Source organism: Ostrea edulis, chromosome 9 (assembly GCF_947568905.1).
Source record: "Ostrea edulis chromosome 9, xbOstEdul1.1, whole genome shotgun sequence".
Lineage (NCBI taxonomy): Eukaryota > Metazoa > Mollusca > Bivalvia > Ostreida > Ostreidae > Ostrea > Ostrea edulis.
The window spans coordinates 67,821,036-67,842,944 of NC_079172.1; the positions used below are offsets into that span (position 1 = coordinate 67,821,036).

Sequence of the window (21,909 nt, forward strand, 5' to 3'; positions counted from 1 at the left end):
TTGTATACTTTTTGCAGGTTTCCCAAAAGTGCCTGGATGTGTAGTTGGTACCTTTATACGCATCAAGGCACCCTCAGGAAACGAAGTGGATTATGTTTGTAGAAAGGGATTTCATTCATTGATAGCGGCACGCTATCTCTAAAGATTTGACCAAATTTTAAAGTTGTATCTATGTAGGCAACTTAATTTATTTCATGAAAACATTACTTTAAATCTTCAGGCGCCTACACGTAGTTTTACACGTGAAAGTTATTTATTACTAGTTACTAGTACATGCATTTACAAAATTTCAAAGTATTGAATTATTATAAAGCTATAATTAATAATTCTAATATTTCGATACACTCGATCCGAATTTCAGGGTCAAATCACTTTGTGCGGGATGATCGGGATTGACCCACGATAGTAAGATCTGGAGGTCGTCTGCACTAAGTCATCAGTTTGGAAAAGATATATATATATATATATATATATATATATATATATATATATATATATATATATACATATATATTATATCATATTATATTATATATTATTATTAATAATAATAATAATTCGATTTAGCGATCATCAGTAATGAATGCTAAAACGACACGCCATACTTTTGTAGTTACTGGAAAAGGTGCTTTCGCTTTTGTTTTCATTTCCATCATAATTTTGTGATGGCAGAGAACATCAATCGTAGGTTTCTGACAGAATTTGTGGAACAGGTAGAACCGACTGATTTGGTTGACTACTTCTCATTGTTTAAAGGTAAAATATTTTCATCACAATCGATCGATACCAGTGAATTGTTTTACAAATATTCAACGAAGTAGAGACCGATACACAATGGTTATAAATTTGAAACAAGACTGCGCATGTATATCACAAAATTACATATCGGTCTTATTTTGTCAAACTGTTATTCTTGTAAATATTAATACTTATATTTCATTAACAAAGTATGGTTGTCAGTTGGTGCCATAGAAGACAATTCTAGTATATTAAATTCCTTTTCAATATACTGGTTGTTATGATATTTCAGATGATGATGTTTATAAAATTGAACAGTTGCAAAAGAATGGCGAAAGGGAAGCAGCCTGCCGATTGTTTTTAAAGCTGATTTTACCAGAAGATGATTGTGAGGCGCGAGAGGATAACATAAGTAAGCTGCTGTATGCCCTCAAAGAGGAAGGTAGGGAACCTTGTTTTATCTATCAGCAGGTCTGATGACTGTGTATGTTATCTATCAGCAGGTCTGATAATTGTGTATGTTATCTTGTGTATGTTAAACCATATCATAATGGTCACTTGCTGTATTTAAAAATATATCGCTTGGATAAATAACATTTATATACATGTATATGTACATGTATCATTAGTTTGCGAAGACGCTTTTTTACGACATTTATATCCAGTGGCGGATTTAAGTGGGTGGTTTGGGCATATATGTACCATACCCCCTTCTGTTGTTGACAGCATAGTGTAAAATGTGTTTATGATATATGATACCAAGGTATATATAATCATTAATTAACTATCAGACACTCTAACTTAATATGAATAGTTACAAGAATACAATTACTGATTCGTGATACTTACAATTAACAATCGATCAAGGTCACATTTAGACCATTTTCATCGTAGCCTCTCCCCAAACCATTTTAGTCATTCTCCATAATTCAAAAACAATGTAACAAATAATAAATCTCCCGGATATTTTACACAGATTCCATGTTCTATCTCAAAAAATGTTGGGATAGATAGATAGATAGATAGATAGATAGATAGATAGATAGATAGATAGATTGATTGATTGAAATGAAACTTTGAGAATCAGTATTTTCTTGATAGTTTTACTCAACAAAACTATCTACATACCTGTCTGTAAAAATATTTCGAATGTCGAATGTCAATAGAGGTGTACATATGTATTAAACAACAGTGAATTCCAGAGATTTGGTTTACACAAACTTCCTCAAAATACTGACATGAATCAACAAACCACATTTTAATTTGTTCGACAATTGAAAAAAAATAATTTCACGACTTCATTTGTTTGTTTAAAGGTTACAAGAGGGTGTTGGACGATCATGGAGAAGCTGTTGGCGAAGATCAGGCTGCTATCACAGAATTTTTGGAATTTTTAATAAGTGTGACAAAACCGGAGTTGATGAATGAAATAGACGCAGCGTCTCTGATCCCGATTTTATTGAGCAAAGGCTACATCAGCGTGAAAGATCAACAGTACCTGAACTCACTGCAGGTCGGTGACAGGTCTGAGGCATGTAAGGAACTAGTCAGAAGAATCAAGAAAAAACACAAAGACTGGGCCGTGGCGTTGTTTGATGCTTTAAAGGAGACACAACCAAACCTGCTGACAAAGATTGACCCCGGGGCAAGCAATGGTACGCCACTTAAAAAGTAGTAGTATAACACATTCTGCCTCGACATTTACCATCCATGGTCAGTTGTATTCAAGTAATTAGAACCCTCATCTAGCGATCGGAGGTCCTAGGTTCGACTCTCCATCCCAGAACCTAAGACGTATGACATAAGATGTTGACTGATTCTCGCCAAACGCCCAGTATTGAAAGTGAAAGACACGTGTCTTTCGGATATAACGTTAAACACAGGGGGTCCTATGTCATTAAGCACAATAAAGAGTTGTCATTACTACGATCGTCACTGATCTGTGTAATGCTTCACCTGAAGCTGATGACCTCCATATGTAACACATAAAACAAGCAAACAAAGTGATAATTAAACATCTCTACAAATCTAAATAAAATCTACATTCATCACATTGATCACTGCTCGTTTTCTTCGCCTTTCATAGTGCTCTTATGTACATACACTGACGGTTTTAATGCGTTTGGTCGAGAGGACATAACGTTTTTGCCACAGGGTTTGTTTTCATTGTTTTCTTCCACTTTCAGATGAGCTTGTGCAGAAGGGTATATTGCCTTCTCCAGAAAACTATCCAGCGGAAGAACCGGACTCTGAGGAAGAATACAATTCCGACTTGGAAAAATATGACACAGAGGGTACATGAAACATACCTGAGCAACTACTCATTATTCATTATTCAATATCATATTCATATTGGTGAAATGTGAACATATCTATTTCTTTCCAGAAAGTGAGAAATCAGTTAGAAGGAAGAAAGTACCCGAAATGAGGCTGCGTTCTTACCAGTTAGAACTGGCGGAGATAGCCCTCAGTGATCGTAACACAATCATATGTGCCCAAACAGGGACAGGAAAGACATGGGTCGCTCTGCACATCACCAAAGAGCACCTGTTAAAGAACCCTCAGGGTAGCCATAATGTTACAATTGTGTTTATTATAAAGGGGACAACTATACATTTGAGCAAACACTTGTCGGCATGTGTAACAGAAAACTTTTATTTTCAGGGCGAGTCGTTTTCCTTGCGAGGACGAACGCACTTGTGGCACAACAGTACAACCTTTTCCAAAAGTATTTACCGGACAGAAAGGCAAGCTTTAAATCTGGGATAATTGTATGTTGAATGGAATTTGATTTTTCTCGTCATCACCCAACTTCCCTCAGCCTCAAGTTTCCAGATGATATATAGAAAATGGACAACAAATATCTACACTACATATTTTAGGTCTATCACCTCCACACCGCCACGAAGGAGTGTTTAGGAATGCATCTGATCGTTAACGACTACCAGGTGTTTTTCCTGACTCCACAAATCCTGCTGAACAACATCAGTAATAAGCGAATCAGTCTGACAGATATAACTCTTCTAATTCTGGACGAATGCCATCACACTAGGAAGAAGGAACCCTACAATAACGTCATGAAGTATTATCTAGCCACGAAAAGAAATGGGGAAACGGTACCACAGGTAATTATCACTTGTGGAGATCCTTCAGGTCATTATGAAAGGTGAATATAACGAACAGTAATCAATTTCATAACTCCTATAAACAATATGAAATTGAGAGTTGGGCAAATACGGACCCCTGGGCACACCAGAGGTGGGATCAGGTGCCGAGCAAATCCCTTTGGTAATTCGCATGAGTCGAGGTCACACAAGTAACATTTCACGATAAAGGTATTTACCATGAGACTAGATCTCACAGGTATTCATCACAAGACAAGATCCCACGCGATTTTTCTTTCCGATAAAGGATCCCATATGCAACTATCGGGAGAGATCAGATCCCACGGGAAATTATTCGACAATACACCTTGGGTAACTATCACGAGACGAGATCTCACAGGTAACTATCACGAGACGAGATCTCACAGGTAATTATCACAAACCGTAGCTTTTACATTGAGAGAAGCTCCTTTGAATAATGATGGAATGCACACTGAAGTAAAGCAGTAATCGTCTCAATTTTAGATTACCATCAATCAAACTATGTCAAGATCAAACCTTTTATTATCATGCCATTAAGGGTTGGAATGATATGCCAACTAGCATCATTAACACGTAATTACGAAATAAGAAATCTTTTCAACAATCTGTCCAGAAACACCTAATGGGGGATTTGAAATGTTGTGAAGAGAGGGGTTTTTTGTGTATACTTTTGATTTGTAGCTATTATAATTGTGATACATCGTTTTTTTAATACTTTGTTATTTTATTTTTTTTAAAACTTGATACAGGTTTTTATACTTGCGATACCTGTACAAGGTGCCTTGATTATACATATCTGTCAAAATCTTTCCTGCGTCTTTTTATTTACATAATCATATTCTTGCTATTATTTTTGTTACAAGAAGGACCCAATTAGAAATAAGCACTTGCACTCTCATGGGTTATCCTTAAGTGCAAATCAATGCAACGATACTGTGATAACCATTATATCTTTATATAGTTCAAACTTCTAGTCTTATCTAAATTGCATAATATTCTAAGATCATACTAGAATTGGATACATGTTTTTATATTTCTTGTCAGTTAATGTGCTGTTTATATCACCCTCAAAAATACATTTTTGATTAATCTGAATAAATTGATCTATTCATTTATTTAGCAATCATTGCATCGATAACCTGGTATATCAAACAATGTTTACACTCTGTTTACCATGCTTGAATTATCTGAGGAATACTCGTACACAATGAATAGTTGGGGATACTTACTCCTCCTAGGCACCCGATCCCACCTCTGGTTTGTCCAGGGATCCGTGTTTGCCCAACTATCTATTTTGTATTGTTTATAGGAGTTATGAGATTGATCACTGTTCGTTGTCTTCAACTTGCATAGTTAACATTATATAATGTTTATCACTAAGGTTGTTGGTCTGACGGCAACTATTGGAGTGGGAGATTCCAGCACAGAGGACGGTGCTTTACAACACATGCTAAGAATCTGTGCCAATCTCGACACCTTAGATATCTCAACAGTCACGAAAAACTTAGAAGAGTTTCAACAACATGTAGCTGTCCCTAAAAGAGGTTACATCATCACTGTAATTTAAATTATCAAAATAACTAATTCACTGGATAATTTCTCTATGAGCTTTACTTTTTTCAGAGACAATAAAGATGGGCGAAAAAGAAAAAGATGCCTTGAAGGCATTGATATTGAAGAACATATCACACATTGAGACGTACCTCGACACAACAGAGGGTTAGTAATCAGTCCTAAAGATATACGCTGTTTTCTGATAGTCCTATAAAGAAAGAAAACGGGAATTTCCAACCTTTTAACTATTTAGATATCAAAGACACTGTAGAACATGTTCATCTTTCGGTTTAAAATTATTGGTCAAAGGGGGAACATGATTTTCAGCATTGAATCTCATCAATGGAAAAAAAAATATGTAAAATATCATTTGCCTTATTTGTTTTAGTGACAAACAACAAGGCTTTGCAGAAAATGTGGTTGAAGAAACCCGTGAAAAAGGACGGTAAACGCTACCAGAAGTGGACAGTTCATTTCAGGAATAAAGTGTCATGCAAACTGAGGAGCAACAAGCAACTGGTGCGGGTAATCCACGCCGCCATGACACACTTGGCAGTAAGTAACTCCAGCGTAATGTTTTATTTTCTCTCCACATACAAATACATCCACACTGATTTTGACAACGGATGGATTCGTTTACTAAATAAGATATAGGGCTCACGGCGGGTGTGGTCGGTCGACAGGGGATGCTTACTCTTCCTAGGCACCTGATCCCACCTCTGGTATATCCTGGGGTCCGTGTTTGCCCCATGCAACTCTCTATTTTGAATTCCTATGGGAGTTGTGAAATTAATCACTGTTAGTTATCTTCCCTTTTCATTCATAAAAAAATGAATTTTAAAGTAAGAACATCTTATTTCATTGAAATGAATGTATCGAAAGATTTGTACTCGATTTTAACATTCACCTTCCTGCATCAAAGATTTTACCAACCATAATTCCAAGAACACATTACCTCAATATTTAGTTTAATTCTTATGTTTACAGGCTTATAATGAAGCACTTGATGTCAATTATTTGATGAACAAAGAACATGTCACTGAGCACCTGGAAAAGAAATTCGAGGAGGATTTTAAATCTTTAGATAATGCAAGCGAAAAAGAAAGAGAGTTTCTTCAGATGATTATCGGTATAGCTTTTATATACTCTGTATTTACCCGGAATGAGAAATGGTTGTGATCACACCCCACACCCCCATTTCAAATAACATAAGTAGACACGGATCTTTAATTTCTTATGTTCATCGCAGGTGTATTTAATGCATTTCATTGGGAATATGTTTTAAATTGACAAAGTAATCCTTGGCTAAAAGGGTGCATGTATAAAGTTCAATTTTCCACAATTCGAATTATCGGAGAAATATCGCCGTTTTGATGGAAACTCTAAATAAACAAATAATCCTCAGCTGATCTAACACCTTTAACTCATCCTGCTGGTATTCTTAGAGATTGCTGTAAAAACTAGACAGGTAATAGTAACTTCATCTCTGACTGATTTTGGTTTCAAAGTCAAGACTAGTATCGCTATCTGATACAAATTCTTGACTTAGTTCAGGGTTATAACGTTTTATGTTGGCTGTGTCTTGATTCCTTAGATGTATCTGAACTTCGTCATATGGGTTTTGGAAATCTGACCTTCAACAGCATGTCTTGATTAGATAATCCTAAACACAACTGCTTCCTTCCACCGCACTATAAGAATGGAATTGATAGTGTCTCAAGGCTTCAATCGCACAGTAGCATTATGTCTAATGAACATTTGCCTAAGAGTGCTATATGCTCTTACAGGCATGCATGGAATAACATTTCCCGTCGAATAATTCTTGTTGTAAAATCTTCTGATGTCTACATAACTTGTGTTACTCAGACTGTAACGCATTTTTCATTGTCTACTCTTGTACTGTAATAGTGTCGACTTTCGAGACTTTATCCGTTCAATTTTAGCTCACCTGAGCTTTTCTGATCACCAGTTGTTCGGTGTCTGTTTGTCTGTCCGTCCGTTCGTCTATCCCTTTATCCGTCTGTCCGTTGTTCGTCTGTAAACTTTTTTTTTTTTTTTACATTTTCAGCTTCTTTTCCAGAACGACAAAGCCAATTTCAACCAAACTTGATAAAAAGCATCTTTGAATAATGGGCTTTCAAGTATATTCAAATCAAGGGACATGCCCCTTTCAAAGGGGAGATCATCACAAAAATGTAAGAATAGAATAGATCATCTAAAAATGTTCTTCTGAAGAACCACTGAGCCAAAAGAGCTGAAAGTCATATGAAACCTTCCTGACATGGTGCAGATTCAAGTTTGTTAAAACCATGGTCCCCGAGGGTAGGATGGGGTCACAATGGGGATATAAGATTTACATGCGAATATATAGGGGACATCTTTAAAAATCTTCTCAAGAACCATTGGGCCAGAAAAGTGCAAACTTACATGAAAACTTTCTGACATAGCGCAGTTTCAAATTTGTAAAAATCTTGGTCCCCGGGGGTAGGATGGGGCCACAACAGTTTTAAATATAAATATATGGGGGAAATCTTTGAAAATTTTCTTTTCAAGAACCATTGGACCCGAGATCTTTACATTTACATAAAAGATTCCTGACATAATGCAAATTTAAGTTTGTTAACATCACAACCCGTGGGTTTAGTGGGCCAAAATAGGGGATCAAAGTTTTACATAGAAATAGATAGGGAACATTTTTAAAATATTCTTGTCATGACAATATCATATGAATATCTTGGGAAAATCTTTAAATATGGGCCAAAAGTGACTTAAGTCAGCGATGTGGTCCATGGGCTTCTTGTTCTCTTTCCGTTCTACGGGGTCTGAATAAACGAGCTTGCCTGCCACCCAATATATTGTAAGCAATTTTCTGCAGTAGGTCGCAGAAGTTAGGCGGATTTCTAACCGCCCCAATTCCAGTTCAGAGAAGGTTTTGAGTCTCGAATAAAGATTGCCGTTTTGTAATCTACTGTATATCTTAGATCTATTTTTTAACTGAACATAGCCTCAGGACAGCTGAAGAACTATATTGTACCGTAATGAACGAGGTGGGCATTTATACGATAAAGATTCTTTCTCACCAAATTGTCCATAGCATCTACCATAGGTTACCTCGCTAAATGTGAGCGAAGTTTTAAAGGAAATATTTTCAAAGAGAAAATACAAAGAATCGATCCATCAATCAGTCTTCGGGTTGGCTTTCAATGTACAGTGTACACGTATGTGTCACAATTACCCTTGTTAACATACAGGCTCACTCTCTATATTTGTTTCATTTCGCCATGCTAATCCATATGACTGTTAGAAAGATATGATTTATCTAAACAAGATCCAAATATTCATGAATTTCAGAGTTTTGCAAAAAGGTTAATGAAATGGAAATCGAGATGAACCCGTACCTGAGGTTGATGAGAGATAAGGTAGTGGAGCTGGTTGAAGAATACAAGGAGATAAAAGGAATGGTTTTTGTACAGACAAGGGCGACCGCATTCGCTTTGGCACTGTACCTAACACAGGAACTGGGATTACTAGGAAACGGAGGGTTGCGGGCGGCTCCGTTTACAGGGACCAACTCATCAGAAACCAGTCGGGGTAGAGAATTAGATAATGAGAGAGAGAGAGAGAGAGAGAGAGAGAGAGAGAGAGAGAGAGAGAAGTAATATAAAGCAATGCTTCCAAATAACGATTTCATCTTGGATCTTTTACAGCAAATACTGGACATAAAATATCATGCACATGTAGTGTTTATCTCTCTTGAAACAATAGGTATGCCTGATAGCCAAAAGAATGAAACATTGGAGAACTTTCGGAAAGGGAATGTTAACATACTGGTGGCAACCTCTGTTGGCAGTGAAGGAATCGATGTTCCGGATTGTAACTTCATCATTACCTACAACTACACCGGAAACGAGGCCAGCGTAATCCAGATGAGTGGTGAGATACCTGAAGAGTTAGATCGTGTATATTTATCTTATCAAAATTTTAATATAGTTCCGTATACCTGATATGAATCATAGATAGTAATTTCCATTATTCAGATGCAATTGATTTAATATTACTTTATTTTCGTTTATTCTGTTTTCAGGTCGAGCTCGCCAAACAGATTCCACTGTTGCGCACATTTCAGACCAAGCGATCCAAAAGCGCGAGGAAATTAGTCTACAGAAAGAGAGACTGATGCAAGAAGCTTTTCGACGACTAAACTCTATGCTTCCAGAGGATCGAACACGTAAAATCCTCAAATACCAAGAGGAGATACGCAACGCAGGTAATCCTTACTCCCCGGATGAGAGCATAAAAACGAAAGCATCGTTCCGGTTGATATGTTTCAAATGCCACAAAGAGGCTGTAAATAGCGAAGATATAAGAATATATGTCGGTCAACACCGAGTGGTGACGAATCCCGACTTCCGATCTCGCTGTGAGTTTGACATCAGCACAACGCCTTCAAGATACACCATTTCGATCATAAAGTGCATGGATTGCAAGCTAAAGTGGGGCACAACCTTCAGGATTGATCAGCTGGAAGTTCCGGTGTTAAAAGTGACAGCGTTTCTATTCACAATGGGGGGAGAAGAAGGCCGAAGGTTCAAAAAGTGGGGCAGAGTGGATTCCCACATTGAAAGCATTAACAAAACCGAGCTGTTGGAGATGTACAAAGAAAATACAGATGTACAGGAAGATGGAGACTAATGATTTTACTGAAAGGAAGTTCCATGCCCATATTATTGAAATAGTGGTAGCATATTTTCATCACTACCTTTAACTTTGATTTGCGTGTTATCAGTTTACTATTTCTTTAACAAATAGAACATGAACAGGATTTATTTCAGTACTTCACTTTTATTTGGAATTGACACAATAAAATCCTTTATGATTATGCGTCTTTTTCTTTTAATTTCCTTTCTGTAAGTTTGAGTTGTTTCTTGTTTTACAATTACAACATGTCATTAGATCGAGTGCTGTCTGACGTGTTTCATACCAATTGTTACACCGGTCTTTACATACTGATTTCGACTACGGATTACCCCGTCTACCTGGTCAAGATACTGCGCTCACAGCTGAAATGACCGATCAACAGGGCATGCTTTTTCTTCCTAGACACCTGAGTTAATCTCTAGTGTTTTCAGAGTCCGTGCTTGTCATATTCCTATTTTGTACTCTTTATAGAATATGTGGAATTGGGTTTTTGGAAGCTTAAGCATCCCCTTCGTATATGAATCGGGCAATTAAAACACCTCGAAATCAATAGCCAGTCCTTTTAATCATTTTCTTGCAAATCACTCAATGATTATCCCTTACGACCAATCATATTGGGATGAATAGCTGTGTTATCAGAAAATGACATTTAATATTGAAAAGCAGCAATAAAACTTTCTGCAAAAATTTTGGACACATCACTTCCTGTCTCATATTTTATGACGTCATCAGCCTTGATCCGGATATTCCGTTAATGGATCGATCTATCCGACGCAGCAATTCATTGGTCTCCGTTTCCACGGAATAGTCTTTTTGGAATAAAAGAAGTGTTTTCGTTGTCATTCATTTCAACTTTTCCATCGTTCTTTTCCTTTCATCTTTCATGTCACTTCGAAAATTAGTGTCAACTCAAGGATCCTCCAAAGGAGATTTGTCAATTTATACTGATCAATTTTTTGATGGACATTTTGTCATTTACCCCATTCTCTTTCACCGTTTGAGATTTCCAATGAGCATATTTGGCGTACTCTTTGAAATATTCTTAATGAACTCGCGTACTGTTCAATTCCTTGGTGTTTTCCTCTTTCATATGTCAGAGTTATGAAATTGATTACTGTTTGTTATCTTCGCTTTTCATATGGGGCTTGAAGTGTTTAAGCATTCTCTTAAACGTCTTATTCACTTATTTGTCGCCGTGCTCTCTCCGAGGACTCCTCCCCATGTTCCATATTTTCTTCATATTCTGATTATGCAAAGCAGATTCTTCGAAAATCCTCATTATCTATATTCCACATTTTGAAGGAAATTATATCACCGTTGTCTTCTTCATTTTTCTTGGAATTTCGGGGAATCACATTCTTTCTCAGTAAATGTTGCATAACTTCATACAGAAGTCGTCGCGAGAAGGCATTTCTTTTAGGGGTCCAAGGAAATATTCATCATCTTTCTCAGTAATATCCATCTGATAAAAAGAACTTCAATAACGCGCCCGCAGGGATACAAAAGGGACAATTGTTTGACATACACAGGTAGGTATCCGTAGATCTAGACGTGGCCGACTTCTAATGTCCTGTATAGGCTGCTAGGATAGATCAAGTGCATTGGCGAGCGAGGGTCATAATCTGCTCCTGATCTATGGATTTGTCTGACATTTTCGTCTTTTGTTTGGACCCATGTTGACATTCATGAAACAGGAATGGCTACTTACTAGAGTTCTATGATAACTTCTGTGAAGAAATCGTTATGTGAGAATCTTTGAAAGATATTGGCTTGAAATGTTTCAAACCAACAGATCCCTTGTACTTGGGTAAACAAAATTAGACCCAGATTTATGAGAATATTTAAAATGAGTTTCCCTTCTGTAAATAATGTGGGTTTTTTGCGAATTATTTGATTTGTTGGAAGAGCTTGCCACTCCTGATGCCGTTCCAGTGTCAAGTCATCTAATGTTTAAATTAGCACTGTCCTTTGACGAACTCACTGACTAATGATGTCCCAAAATGTGCTTAATGACTTCGAGCAGGCCATGGCAGTATCGCAAATGACTTTACGCAAAAACGTTTGCACAGTACGATGTGGTCTGGAGTTGTCATCCATGAACACTGGCCCTGGTCAAACGGGGTTATTGTCAACACGTACAGTAAGGATGTCCCTTTGTTAATTTTGTGCATTAAAGTTGCCCATACCTGAAATAAGATCCGGATTTACAGTAGTAAGAAAAATAGCCCAACACCATAACTGATTGTCCACCAAATGAAATCGTATCTACAATATTTCGTTCAGTATATGCAGTTCTAGATTGACGCCATACATCTGTGATATGTACCAAAAACCGACTCTAGTCCCACCAATGGACTTTCCTCCAAGAAGCAAGGTTCCAACGTTGGTGGGCTTGACAACATAGTATGCGTGCTGTTTTGTGGTTGGAAATGAGCAACTATTTCTTTATGGATCTTCTTGGAAAGAACTTCAGTTGATTCCGCACTGTTCTCGTTGACAGCAAACGATGTGGCAACCGTACCCTTTTTAAAACTGGCCTATTGGATAAAAACTTTGTAAACTTCCTTCTCAGTGCATTGTAGTCCCGAACAAATGTTATATTAAATCTTCCAGATCTTGCATGATCGTTGACGTCATCTGTTAAATGGTACTTTTTGACAATTCTGCAGATGGTTTAATGACGATGACCAATTTGTCTCGATGCCATACCTGCTTCCCTCATTCCTACAATCTGTCATCGGACTATATTTGAGATTTGCGGAGGGTCGATAATTTCGATGTGTAAAAAAGTATACTTAATCTATCAAAGTGTACTGGTTAAACGATGAACTAAGGTGCTATGAACAAAACTTGCAACTAAGGCATTATGATTGATTGATTGATTGTATCTTGTTTAACGTCTCTCCATTTTTCACTCATATGGAGACGTCACCAACACCGGTGAAGGGCTTCAAATTTAGGCCTGTGTTCGGCGCTTACGCCATTGAGCAGTGAGGGTTCTTTAGCGTGTCACTCCTACTGTGATATGGTACATCCGTTTTTAAGGTCATCACCGAGGACCCGTGACATTCACCTGATGCCGAGCGCTTGGCGATGGAACTGTCAATACCTGTTTTAACGACTTATGTCTGCTGCGGCCGGGATTCGAACACCGACCTTCCGCGTGCGGAGCGAACTCTCTAACCTCTAGACCATCGCAGCAGTGCTATGAGCAAACCTCGCAATTCTGTTGAAAGTAAATACAATGGTCGCACGGGTGATTTTCGATCAACAGAGTAGACAATATATACATGTAATTGAATACAGGGTGTAACATGGATATAGCGGTATATGCTATGGTACGATACATCAATCCAGAATGGGATATTCATCCATAATTTAGAATCCACTTCAGATAAGTGCTTACAATGTAAAGAAATGCATATCAATACAATATAATTCATTATGCATCTTATATTTCATGCATGTTCCCTCGAAGAGGATCTTCAGTACTGCCATTCACAGAGCGACACTTAAACCAGAGAGCAAAAATTAAATCTGAAAATCTTCACGAATAATACTATGTGAGTTTCCTTTTATGACAACAGTACCAAGTTCTGTCCACGATTTCACTCGCATTCTAAAAAAATTATAAAACAAGACAACTTGTTTTTACTTATTAATATCAATGATTGAATTCCTGAAAATAACATGTAAAACTTCCGCTATACCTCGTTTCGGTTAAAACCAAACTGGACATTGGTACTAACATTAAAAGAATTTAACCATGAAAATAATGTCGGGTTAAAACTAGAAGTAAACAACTTAACAAACTCGACTAATTTGCGATTAGACAGTTTGTGGCTGAAAGATATAAGACAACTTTAATATTTGATAAAGTCCTCCTTGAGATTTTTCTTTTATCATTTGACAGCATCAATATTTTCCTTCTCCGTTATTTCAGTCAAGTTCTTCGAAAACACTTAGATCACCATTCAGAGTGTCTACCGCCAAAAGTTTCACTCAAATTGCGATGTTACCAGAAATAAATGAGTTACAACACATTGTAATTGAGACCTATGTTTAGCACTCATAGCCTTGAGGGTTTGTCTGCCGTGACACAGGACTTCCGCTTTTAAGGAGGTAATAACTAAATCGTCATCATGGCTGACTTCCTTTTAAGACATGAATGAAAATATAGATATCTACAATATTTGTATATTCCCTTTGAATCCAATCGCCTAGCTGGGGAGTTCAGTCAATTAATATGTTGACTGCTGAACTGTAGATCGCAGGCGGGAGTCTAGCAGGGGGTTTAATTATTTTTTTTCCAGATTACTTTCTACTAAAACGGCATATACGACTAAATGAAGTAAATTTGAAAGGATTCGTTTCCAAAATGTTGTTGTACATATCCTCCATTTCTTTTATCGATATTAAATATTCTCTGCTGTAGTATTCCTCCTTAATTGATCTGACTATTTTGCCATCAAGGAAATATTATCAAAGTTCACTGAACCTTTGCAAGTACTTTTCAAACTGTTCATCCAAATTTCACTGGTGTATTATTCATCCTTAGGTTATATCTGCAAACCCCATGATTTTCACTTCTAAATGCCGAGCGTTTACCGAAGGAGGATTCACCACTGTTTGACACGGCCATGGCACGAGAGGATCTCCCGTTTACGAAGCTAACGCTCTACCACAGAGCTACCGCGACTGGCAACATTAAATGTAACAATAACTCATTCGTCATCTAACCACGATCATCTTAAAACCATATCATATAATATTATAGATATATATATTCAAGAAACAATTTCTCTCTCTCTCTCTCTCTCTCTCTCTCTCTCTCTCTCTCTCTCTCACACACACACACACACACACACACACACACAGACATATTTCTACAAACAGAATACGGATATTAACACTAGTAAGAGATAGCGCTTCTCATACTTTGATAACAATTGTTAAAATGTAATCAGTGTGTCATATCAAAATTAAACTCATCGTGGACAAGTTATATCTAAAACGAAAGTACTTTTGTCAAAGGAATATTAATTTTGTACAGGAAGACGCCCAGATAACAACAGATTTTAACTTGTTAATTTTACCACTCAGTGGCAGTTTCGCGAAACACACTATAGCAACAGATGCTGATTTTATTTATGGATATATCATTCTAGATGGATACAGAAATCAACCCATGGCCCGTTGTGTGTGCTATTGACTTTGGGACTACATACAGTGGATATGCTTATTCCATGCGTACTGACTATGAGAGAGATCCACTGTGTATCGAGGCGAACCCAGCCTGGTTCAACGATGGTCAAGGAACAATGAAAACGCCTACGTGTATTCTATTCGACAAGTCAAAAAACTTTCACTCGTTTGGGTATGAGGCTGAGAGGAAGTATGCCTCTTTAGCAGAAAAAGCTCAAGAGCGACAGAATGGGGATGAAGATGAGGATGATGACGACGAAGATGTTGATATCGACGAGGAGAAAAGTGGGAGTAGAACAAAAGACAATTTTAAAGATTGGCTTCTCTTTCGGAGGTTTAAAATGAAGCTATTCCAAAATGAAGATTCGACAGTGGTATGTGTCAACATGAATTGAATCAAATTGATAACATTTTTATCGTACCTGCTTCCGATGTAATGATCTTTATCGGAAGAGAGCTCACAAAGGTTATTCCTGTTCCACGATCTTTTTTAGTTTTGTTTAGATTAAATATACTCTATATCTCTGTAAAGAACATGTTTTACATTATTTCAAAGAAATCTACACCGAAAGAATATAAAGTATGTGTATTTACAAAAAAAACAATCATCATAAGGGGAAATCAGTTTCATAAAAATATATCAATTGTAAACTGTTCTGGAACAAGCCTTCAGTTTTGGAATCAGAAACCCATATTGATAACATCTCAAAAACATTGCGGGGAGAAAGTTAAATGATGTTCAGGATTCTCACTCCTTTCAACCTTAGTAATTCATTTGTCCTAGATTTCTACTCATGTTCATTCTAAAATGTGAATAGAACACAATTTAAACTACACATATGCGGTACTATTTTCAGAGAAGAAAGAAGTTAAACAAATTGCATTTGAGTGCAGAAAATGGAGAAAAACTTCCAGCTGTGAAAGTATTTTCAGAAGCCATAAGATATCTCAAAAGACACTTTGAAGGTTTATTGGAGAATACAACACTGCGACAAGATGGTAATCGAAGCAACAGTCCTGCAATATCAGCAGACGATGCACAACAATTATCAGACGACAGTGAATGTACGCAGAACTCTAATGCATCACGTGATATATCAGAAACAATGAAGAATTCCGATTCGAACGTTTTATCTTGGTCTGATGATATTTTGTGGGTTCTCACTGTTCCTGCTATTTGGTCTGACGAAGCCAAACAGTTCATGAGAGAAGCTGCTATTCAGGTACCGCTAGTGAAATGTTAAACCATTGCCAGCTGAATTGCGCATTAAATGTACCTGTTAGAATTTGAAGTAGAGTAACGGACGGTTGATTAGTAACTTGACTATTTTGTGAAATGAATTACGATTAATAAGATATATGTATGCATTGTGAAATGAACATTTTAATTAAAGAAAAGAAACTTCTATTTTAGGCCGGTATTGAGGATGATAAATTGGTTTTGGCCTTAGAACCGGAGTCGGCAGCTCTGCTTTGTAAACAGTTAGCCCTGATCAAAGGCGTCGACGATATCAACATCAAGATGTTTGACACCGGAAGCAAGTTCATGGTGGTAGACTGTGGAGGTAGGGATGGATCTTCAGTGATTCTGTATTTATGCTTAGTGATGCATTTCATTCTACCTAGCAATAAAACAGATACTAGGTCAACTAAAGCAAACTCTTCAAAACTGCTTCAATATGGCATACTGTGGAATCGCTGAAATTCGTCAGGGATGTATTTCATGAATTGTTGATATTTTACACTTGTGGTAGGATTTGATTTCGTGTCCTGTATATCTTTTTTGTAAAATAAACATCATATAAATTGTGCACTTTCGTTCTGGTTTGAAATTCATACTGATGTTGACTGTGGATAACTCCGTTTACCTGATCAGGATATGGGGCTCACGGCGGGTGTGACCGGTCAACAGGGGATGCTTACTCCTCCTAGGCACCTAATCCCACCTCTGGTGTGTCCAGGGGTCCGTGTTTGCCCAACTATCTATTTTGTATTGCTTGTAGGCGTTATGAGATTGATCACTGTTCGTTATCGTCACCTTGCATGTGATATCCAGGGAAACAGAATCCCACGAAATTGAAAGATTCCGCAGAAAATGTCAATTTTAGTTATTAAAAGTATTTTGTATTGTGCCATATGTTTGTAGGCGGTACAGTAGATGTAACAGCATACGAGGTGAAAGACAGCAACTCTCTGAGAGAAATACACTGTGCCTCAGGGAATGACGTAGGAGGAACCAATGTCGACAGACTGTTCTTCGATCTGATACAAGATATTTTTGGGAAGAAAGCAGTCAAATGTTTCAAGGATAAATCCCCGTCTGATTATTTAGAACTATTGAGAAGCTTTGAAACGAAGAAACGCGGCATCGAACAAGGAAATCCCGATGAGGAAAAGGCTGAATCAATTACTTTTTCAAACCTTTCGGATCTTTTCAAAGAATGCAGCAAGGCTAACAAGAACAATGATAAAGCAGTAACCTCACGAATACAAGAGATGGACTTGAAGAAGAAAATAAAAGCATTCAGTCGTGCAAAGTTACGCTTTGACACGAAATATCTGATTGAGGCTGTCTTTGACAACCCCATTTCGGCCATAGTAGGTCACTTACAAGATCTTAATCAAACTGAGAAAGTAGCTGAAATCGATATTATTTTACTTGTGGGTGGCTTCTCCGAATGTCCGTTATTGCGGAAAGCTATCAAAGCTCAATTTCCTAACAAAAAGGTGATAAATCCGCGAGAAGGAAGCAGCGCTGTGATGAAAGGGGCTGTTCTGTTTGGACACAGTCCCGAAAATATGATACGGAAATCCATTCAACTAGGACAGGCATTTCCATCCAATGAGACCCAGGGTATTATCCGAAAAAGCAAGGCGTATTATGGCGTCGCTACAGACGTTCCTTTCATTGAAGATGAACATCCACCGATGCATAAATTTATCAGCGAGAGTGGAGAGGTGGTTTGCACGGACGTTTTTGATTGCTTGATTGAAAAAAACCAAGAACTGAAGTTAGGTACTGTCATAGAAAAAAGATTTTGTTCATCCAACTCTTTTGAGGCGAACGTTGAAATTTACCGATCTGGCAATAACGTCCGTTACTGTTCTGATGAGGGTTGCAAAAGGATTGGACAAATTTCTGCAGAATTTCCAGAAAATATCCATTATTCTGAAAAAAGATTATTTAAAATCCAGCTACACTTTGGGTTTACGGAGAAAATAGCCATAGCTGTTGATCTTACAACGCAACGATCTTGGAAAGTAAAACTTGACTGTCTTCTTTGATACTGTTCGAATTAAGGAGGAATTGATAACACCTCATCATCATGCATGACTTATTTTTGAAACATAGATAAAATCATAAATATCAGCTAGACTTGTATATTTATTTTAATTACAATAATCTAGCTGGATAGCTCAATAGGTTAAGGTGTCGATTGCTGATCTATATCCTAGGTTGGAGTCAAGCAGCAATTTTATTTTATTCAGATTACTTTCTACTAAAACTGTATTTTTTTAACTAAATAAATCAAATTTTAAAATTTTGATGATGTCTCATATAGATTGACGGTATTGTGATTGCTACGAGATTGATCGCTGTTCATTATCTTCGTCTTTCATGTAATCAATTTTTATTCCACTTTCTTAACAATGTGCAAGTTATGAAGTTTTTGTTTATGGTTGTTGCTGTTATTAATAAATTCCGCGCAGTCAACATCTTTTTGTAATGCCACCCATTGTCAAGAAATGATGACAATAGCAGCGTTTTCTCATGCTGTAGTGAAGGCGTGGTTTTATCAATCAGAACGTGATAGTATTTATTTTTAGATGTTTCTCAACCAATCAGAGTTATCTAATTTACATGAAAGTTTAATATCATGTTTTGTGCACCACTTTCCTTTTACTATTCTCAGTGTTTTAGTAAGCAAAGTTATTTGAACTGAAAACACTAGACGTGTAGGCTATTGGAAACTAAATTAAATGACGATTTTTTTGTAGAAAGTTAAAGGATATATGTCCAAGAAGAAATTGAAAATTTGGAAATAAATGACCTTATAAATAAATGAGAACATGTTAAACTATGCATCAAAAAATTGTGTACAAACTATTCTAAACATTTAGCTAACAGTAAGAAAAAACATAATGTTTATAAAGATGCAAATTAAAAAGATAGAATCAAAACAATTCTCTGAAATAAACATGAACTATGAACGTATACTTGAGAGAGAAATTGATGATGATTATGCTGATAAATGTAGTGGAGCATACATACGTTCTTGGTCTATATGGATAGAAAGAGGAGAACAAAGCTCGTCTTACTTTCTAAGTACTTCGTTACTAGCTTGAAAATACGGATGTATATTTAATTGCGGTTATAAAATTTAGAAATTCATTTCAAAATTAAGGATTATCTCCCCATGCATACCTCTTATCCTTGGACGAATTTGGCTTCACTTTTTTGGCACGCTGTTTTTGGCTATATTTAGCTCTAAAACTTCATAGTTATTTCGGATTTCAAACATTTCGGTTGAGCATCACTGAAGAGACTTTATTTGTCGAAATGCGCATCTGGTGCATCAAAATTGGTACTGTATAAGTTTTACATTTCTAAACCTTCAAAAAAAAACTCTAGATTCTTGTATTACAACATATTTAAAGTTCAAATCTACACCCTGTATTTCCTACAAATATACTTCTACTATTGCATCCAAACTTTATAATCATAAACAAACTTGGAAGTGCCTAGATATAGACCATCTTATACGTAATTCACCAACGTGTTCGTCTTCTTCATCTTCTTTCATCTATAGTCCAGCTGGACATGTCATCACTGGTGATGTTGATATAGTTGAAAATGAGGACCTCAAATCACTTATTTTAAAAGGTTCTAAATACAGAGAACATCGGTCTTTCAATTGGCGACAGAACTTCATCTCTATTATGAATTCTGTCGAAGATTATGTCCGACAATGGGCTAAATATGAAAACAAACTTGATACATTGTCAGAATGGATTAAACGTATAAGAGGAATATTAAAATTCCGCAATAAACATGTTACGATTCTGTAACTTTTATATAAATAAATAGTATGGTATTTGCCACGCATCTAATATAGTACATACATGATATTGTTACCAGATATCATATTTTTATTTCATATTCATCATTGGGATTTTCTTTATACTGCGTATACGAAATCGCTACATTAACCAAGTGTAGTCCGAATTTACTCTGTTATACATACGCCGCGAAGTATAAAGGAAGCAAACTATTGTTGTAGAACATATGTTTGACAATCCATTAGCTTACCTCACCATATAGTTAAAGTATATGTAGCTTCAGTCATAGTTTGTTTGATGATTATTATTATAATCTATTATCTTTAATTATGGCGCGATATTTACGCCGGATACAATATTCCGTATTCCTCGGTCGTTTTCCGAATTATCGGAACTACTTCCTGTTAAATGTTCTTGAAGTATGGCGCCAAATACGATTGTGTATGATGTCATCTGACAGCTGGGTGACGTACACAAAGTAAATAAATACGGAGACTTTGGATATTTAGAGCAGACGTTGTCTCAGCACTTCAAAAGGAAGCAGCTTTCCACTTCAGACCATAGTATGGCGCTCCAAGAGATAGGAGTCGAGGAATACCGTTGGGTAAATGTCACTTTATACTTTGAAAGTTAATGGTCAACATATTGAATGTTTACCGATACCCATGAGTGGGATATTTCAAGTTATGTTGATTGCATAACTTTAACGACATTCAATTTCAAGTATACCTGTTGTCCGTTATGAAATGGAATCAACACTTTTATAGTTGTGTTTAAACTTTGTCTTTGTTTGTAAGGCTCATTATTACAAGAAAGGTGAAGATAATTGTCTTTAAACAAACTTGGCATTAATTTCACTTTTGGTGATCCTACTTATACTCACTTCCCTTTCAAAACATCATATTCTTCAAACCCATGCTTCAATTGTAGATTCATTTAATATCCAAGTCAATGGGTCGGATGAATATGATTTATCGTACCTATACTGGATTCCTAAACTTCATAAAAACCCTTACAAAAATATACCTTGCAGGATCCAGTAAATCATCTACCAAGCCCCTATTTTTGCTCCTCACGAAAATATTAACAGCTCTGAAGGAGAAACTTCAAACATACTGTGCGACTACATATGACAGAGTTGTGTAAATCAAATGTGGATTCCTTAAAAATGCTAAAGAACTTTTACTAAATTTGAAATTGCTAAACTTTCGCAAATCAGCAACATCAAAACGCATGACTTTTCAAAACTTTGCAAGACCATTCCTCTTGATAAATTAAAGACTAGACTTTTTTACATTATAGACAGTTGCTTCTCTCAACAAAAATGGAAAACGGAAATATTCATATCTAGTGATCAGTCATCCAAAAAATTAACTTTGTTAAACACCACTCTGATTCCACGCACAAGTACTCTGAAGTTGAAATAAAAGATATGTTGGAGTTCCTCACTGACAATATATTCGTAGTCTTTGGTAATCAGGTCTTCCAACATTCCATTGGAATTTCC

General features: G+C 36.6%; 2 protein-coding genes across 3 annotated transcripts; both read left to right on the forward strand.

Moving 5' to 3' along the window:
- Positions 1 to 595: 595 nt before the first annotated feature.
- LOC125658758 (antiviral innate immune response receptor RIG-I-like) lies at positions 596 to 10,315 on the forward strand. Of its 2 annotated transcripts, none has more exons than XM_048890152.2 (14): positions 596 to 756; positions 1,031 to 1,180; positions 2,055 to 2,393; positions 2,925 to 3,032; positions 3,125 to 3,304; positions 3,403 to 3,485; positions 3,621 to 3,863; positions 5,266 to 5,428; positions 5,508 to 5,603; positions 5,827 to 5,993; positions 6,426 to 6,567; positions 8,790 to 9,029; positions 9,204 to 9,371; positions 9,523 to 10,315. In XM_048890152.2, exons 1-14 carry the CDS (start codon positions 666 to 668, stop codon positions 10,128 to 10,130), a joined length of 2,778 nt encoding a protein of 925 aa, XP_048746109.2. In that variant the 5' UTR covers positions 596 to 665; the 3' UTR covers positions 10,131 to 10,315. The 2 variants fall into 2 exon arrangements, with proteins under 2 accessions (XP_048746109.2, XP_048746111.2); XM_048890154.2 differs by having other exon boundaries at positions 628 to 756; positions 1,057 to 1,180.
- A 4,689-nt stretch (positions 10,316 to 15,004) lies between these two features.
- On the forward strand, positions 15,005 to 19,056 carry LOC125659244 (heat shock 70 kDa protein 12A-like). Its single transcript, XM_056150392.1, has 4 exons — positions 15,005 to 15,715; positions 16,199 to 16,564; positions 16,756 to 16,906; positions 17,488 to 19,056. Exons 1-4 carry the CDS (start codon positions 15,305 to 15,307, stop codon positions 18,624 to 18,626), a joined length of 2,067 nt encoding a protein of 688 aa, XP_056006367.1. The 5' UTR covers positions 15,005 to 15,304; the 3' UTR covers positions 18,627 to 19,056.
- The last annotated feature ends 2,853 nt before the right edge of the window (positions 19,057 to 21,909 follow it).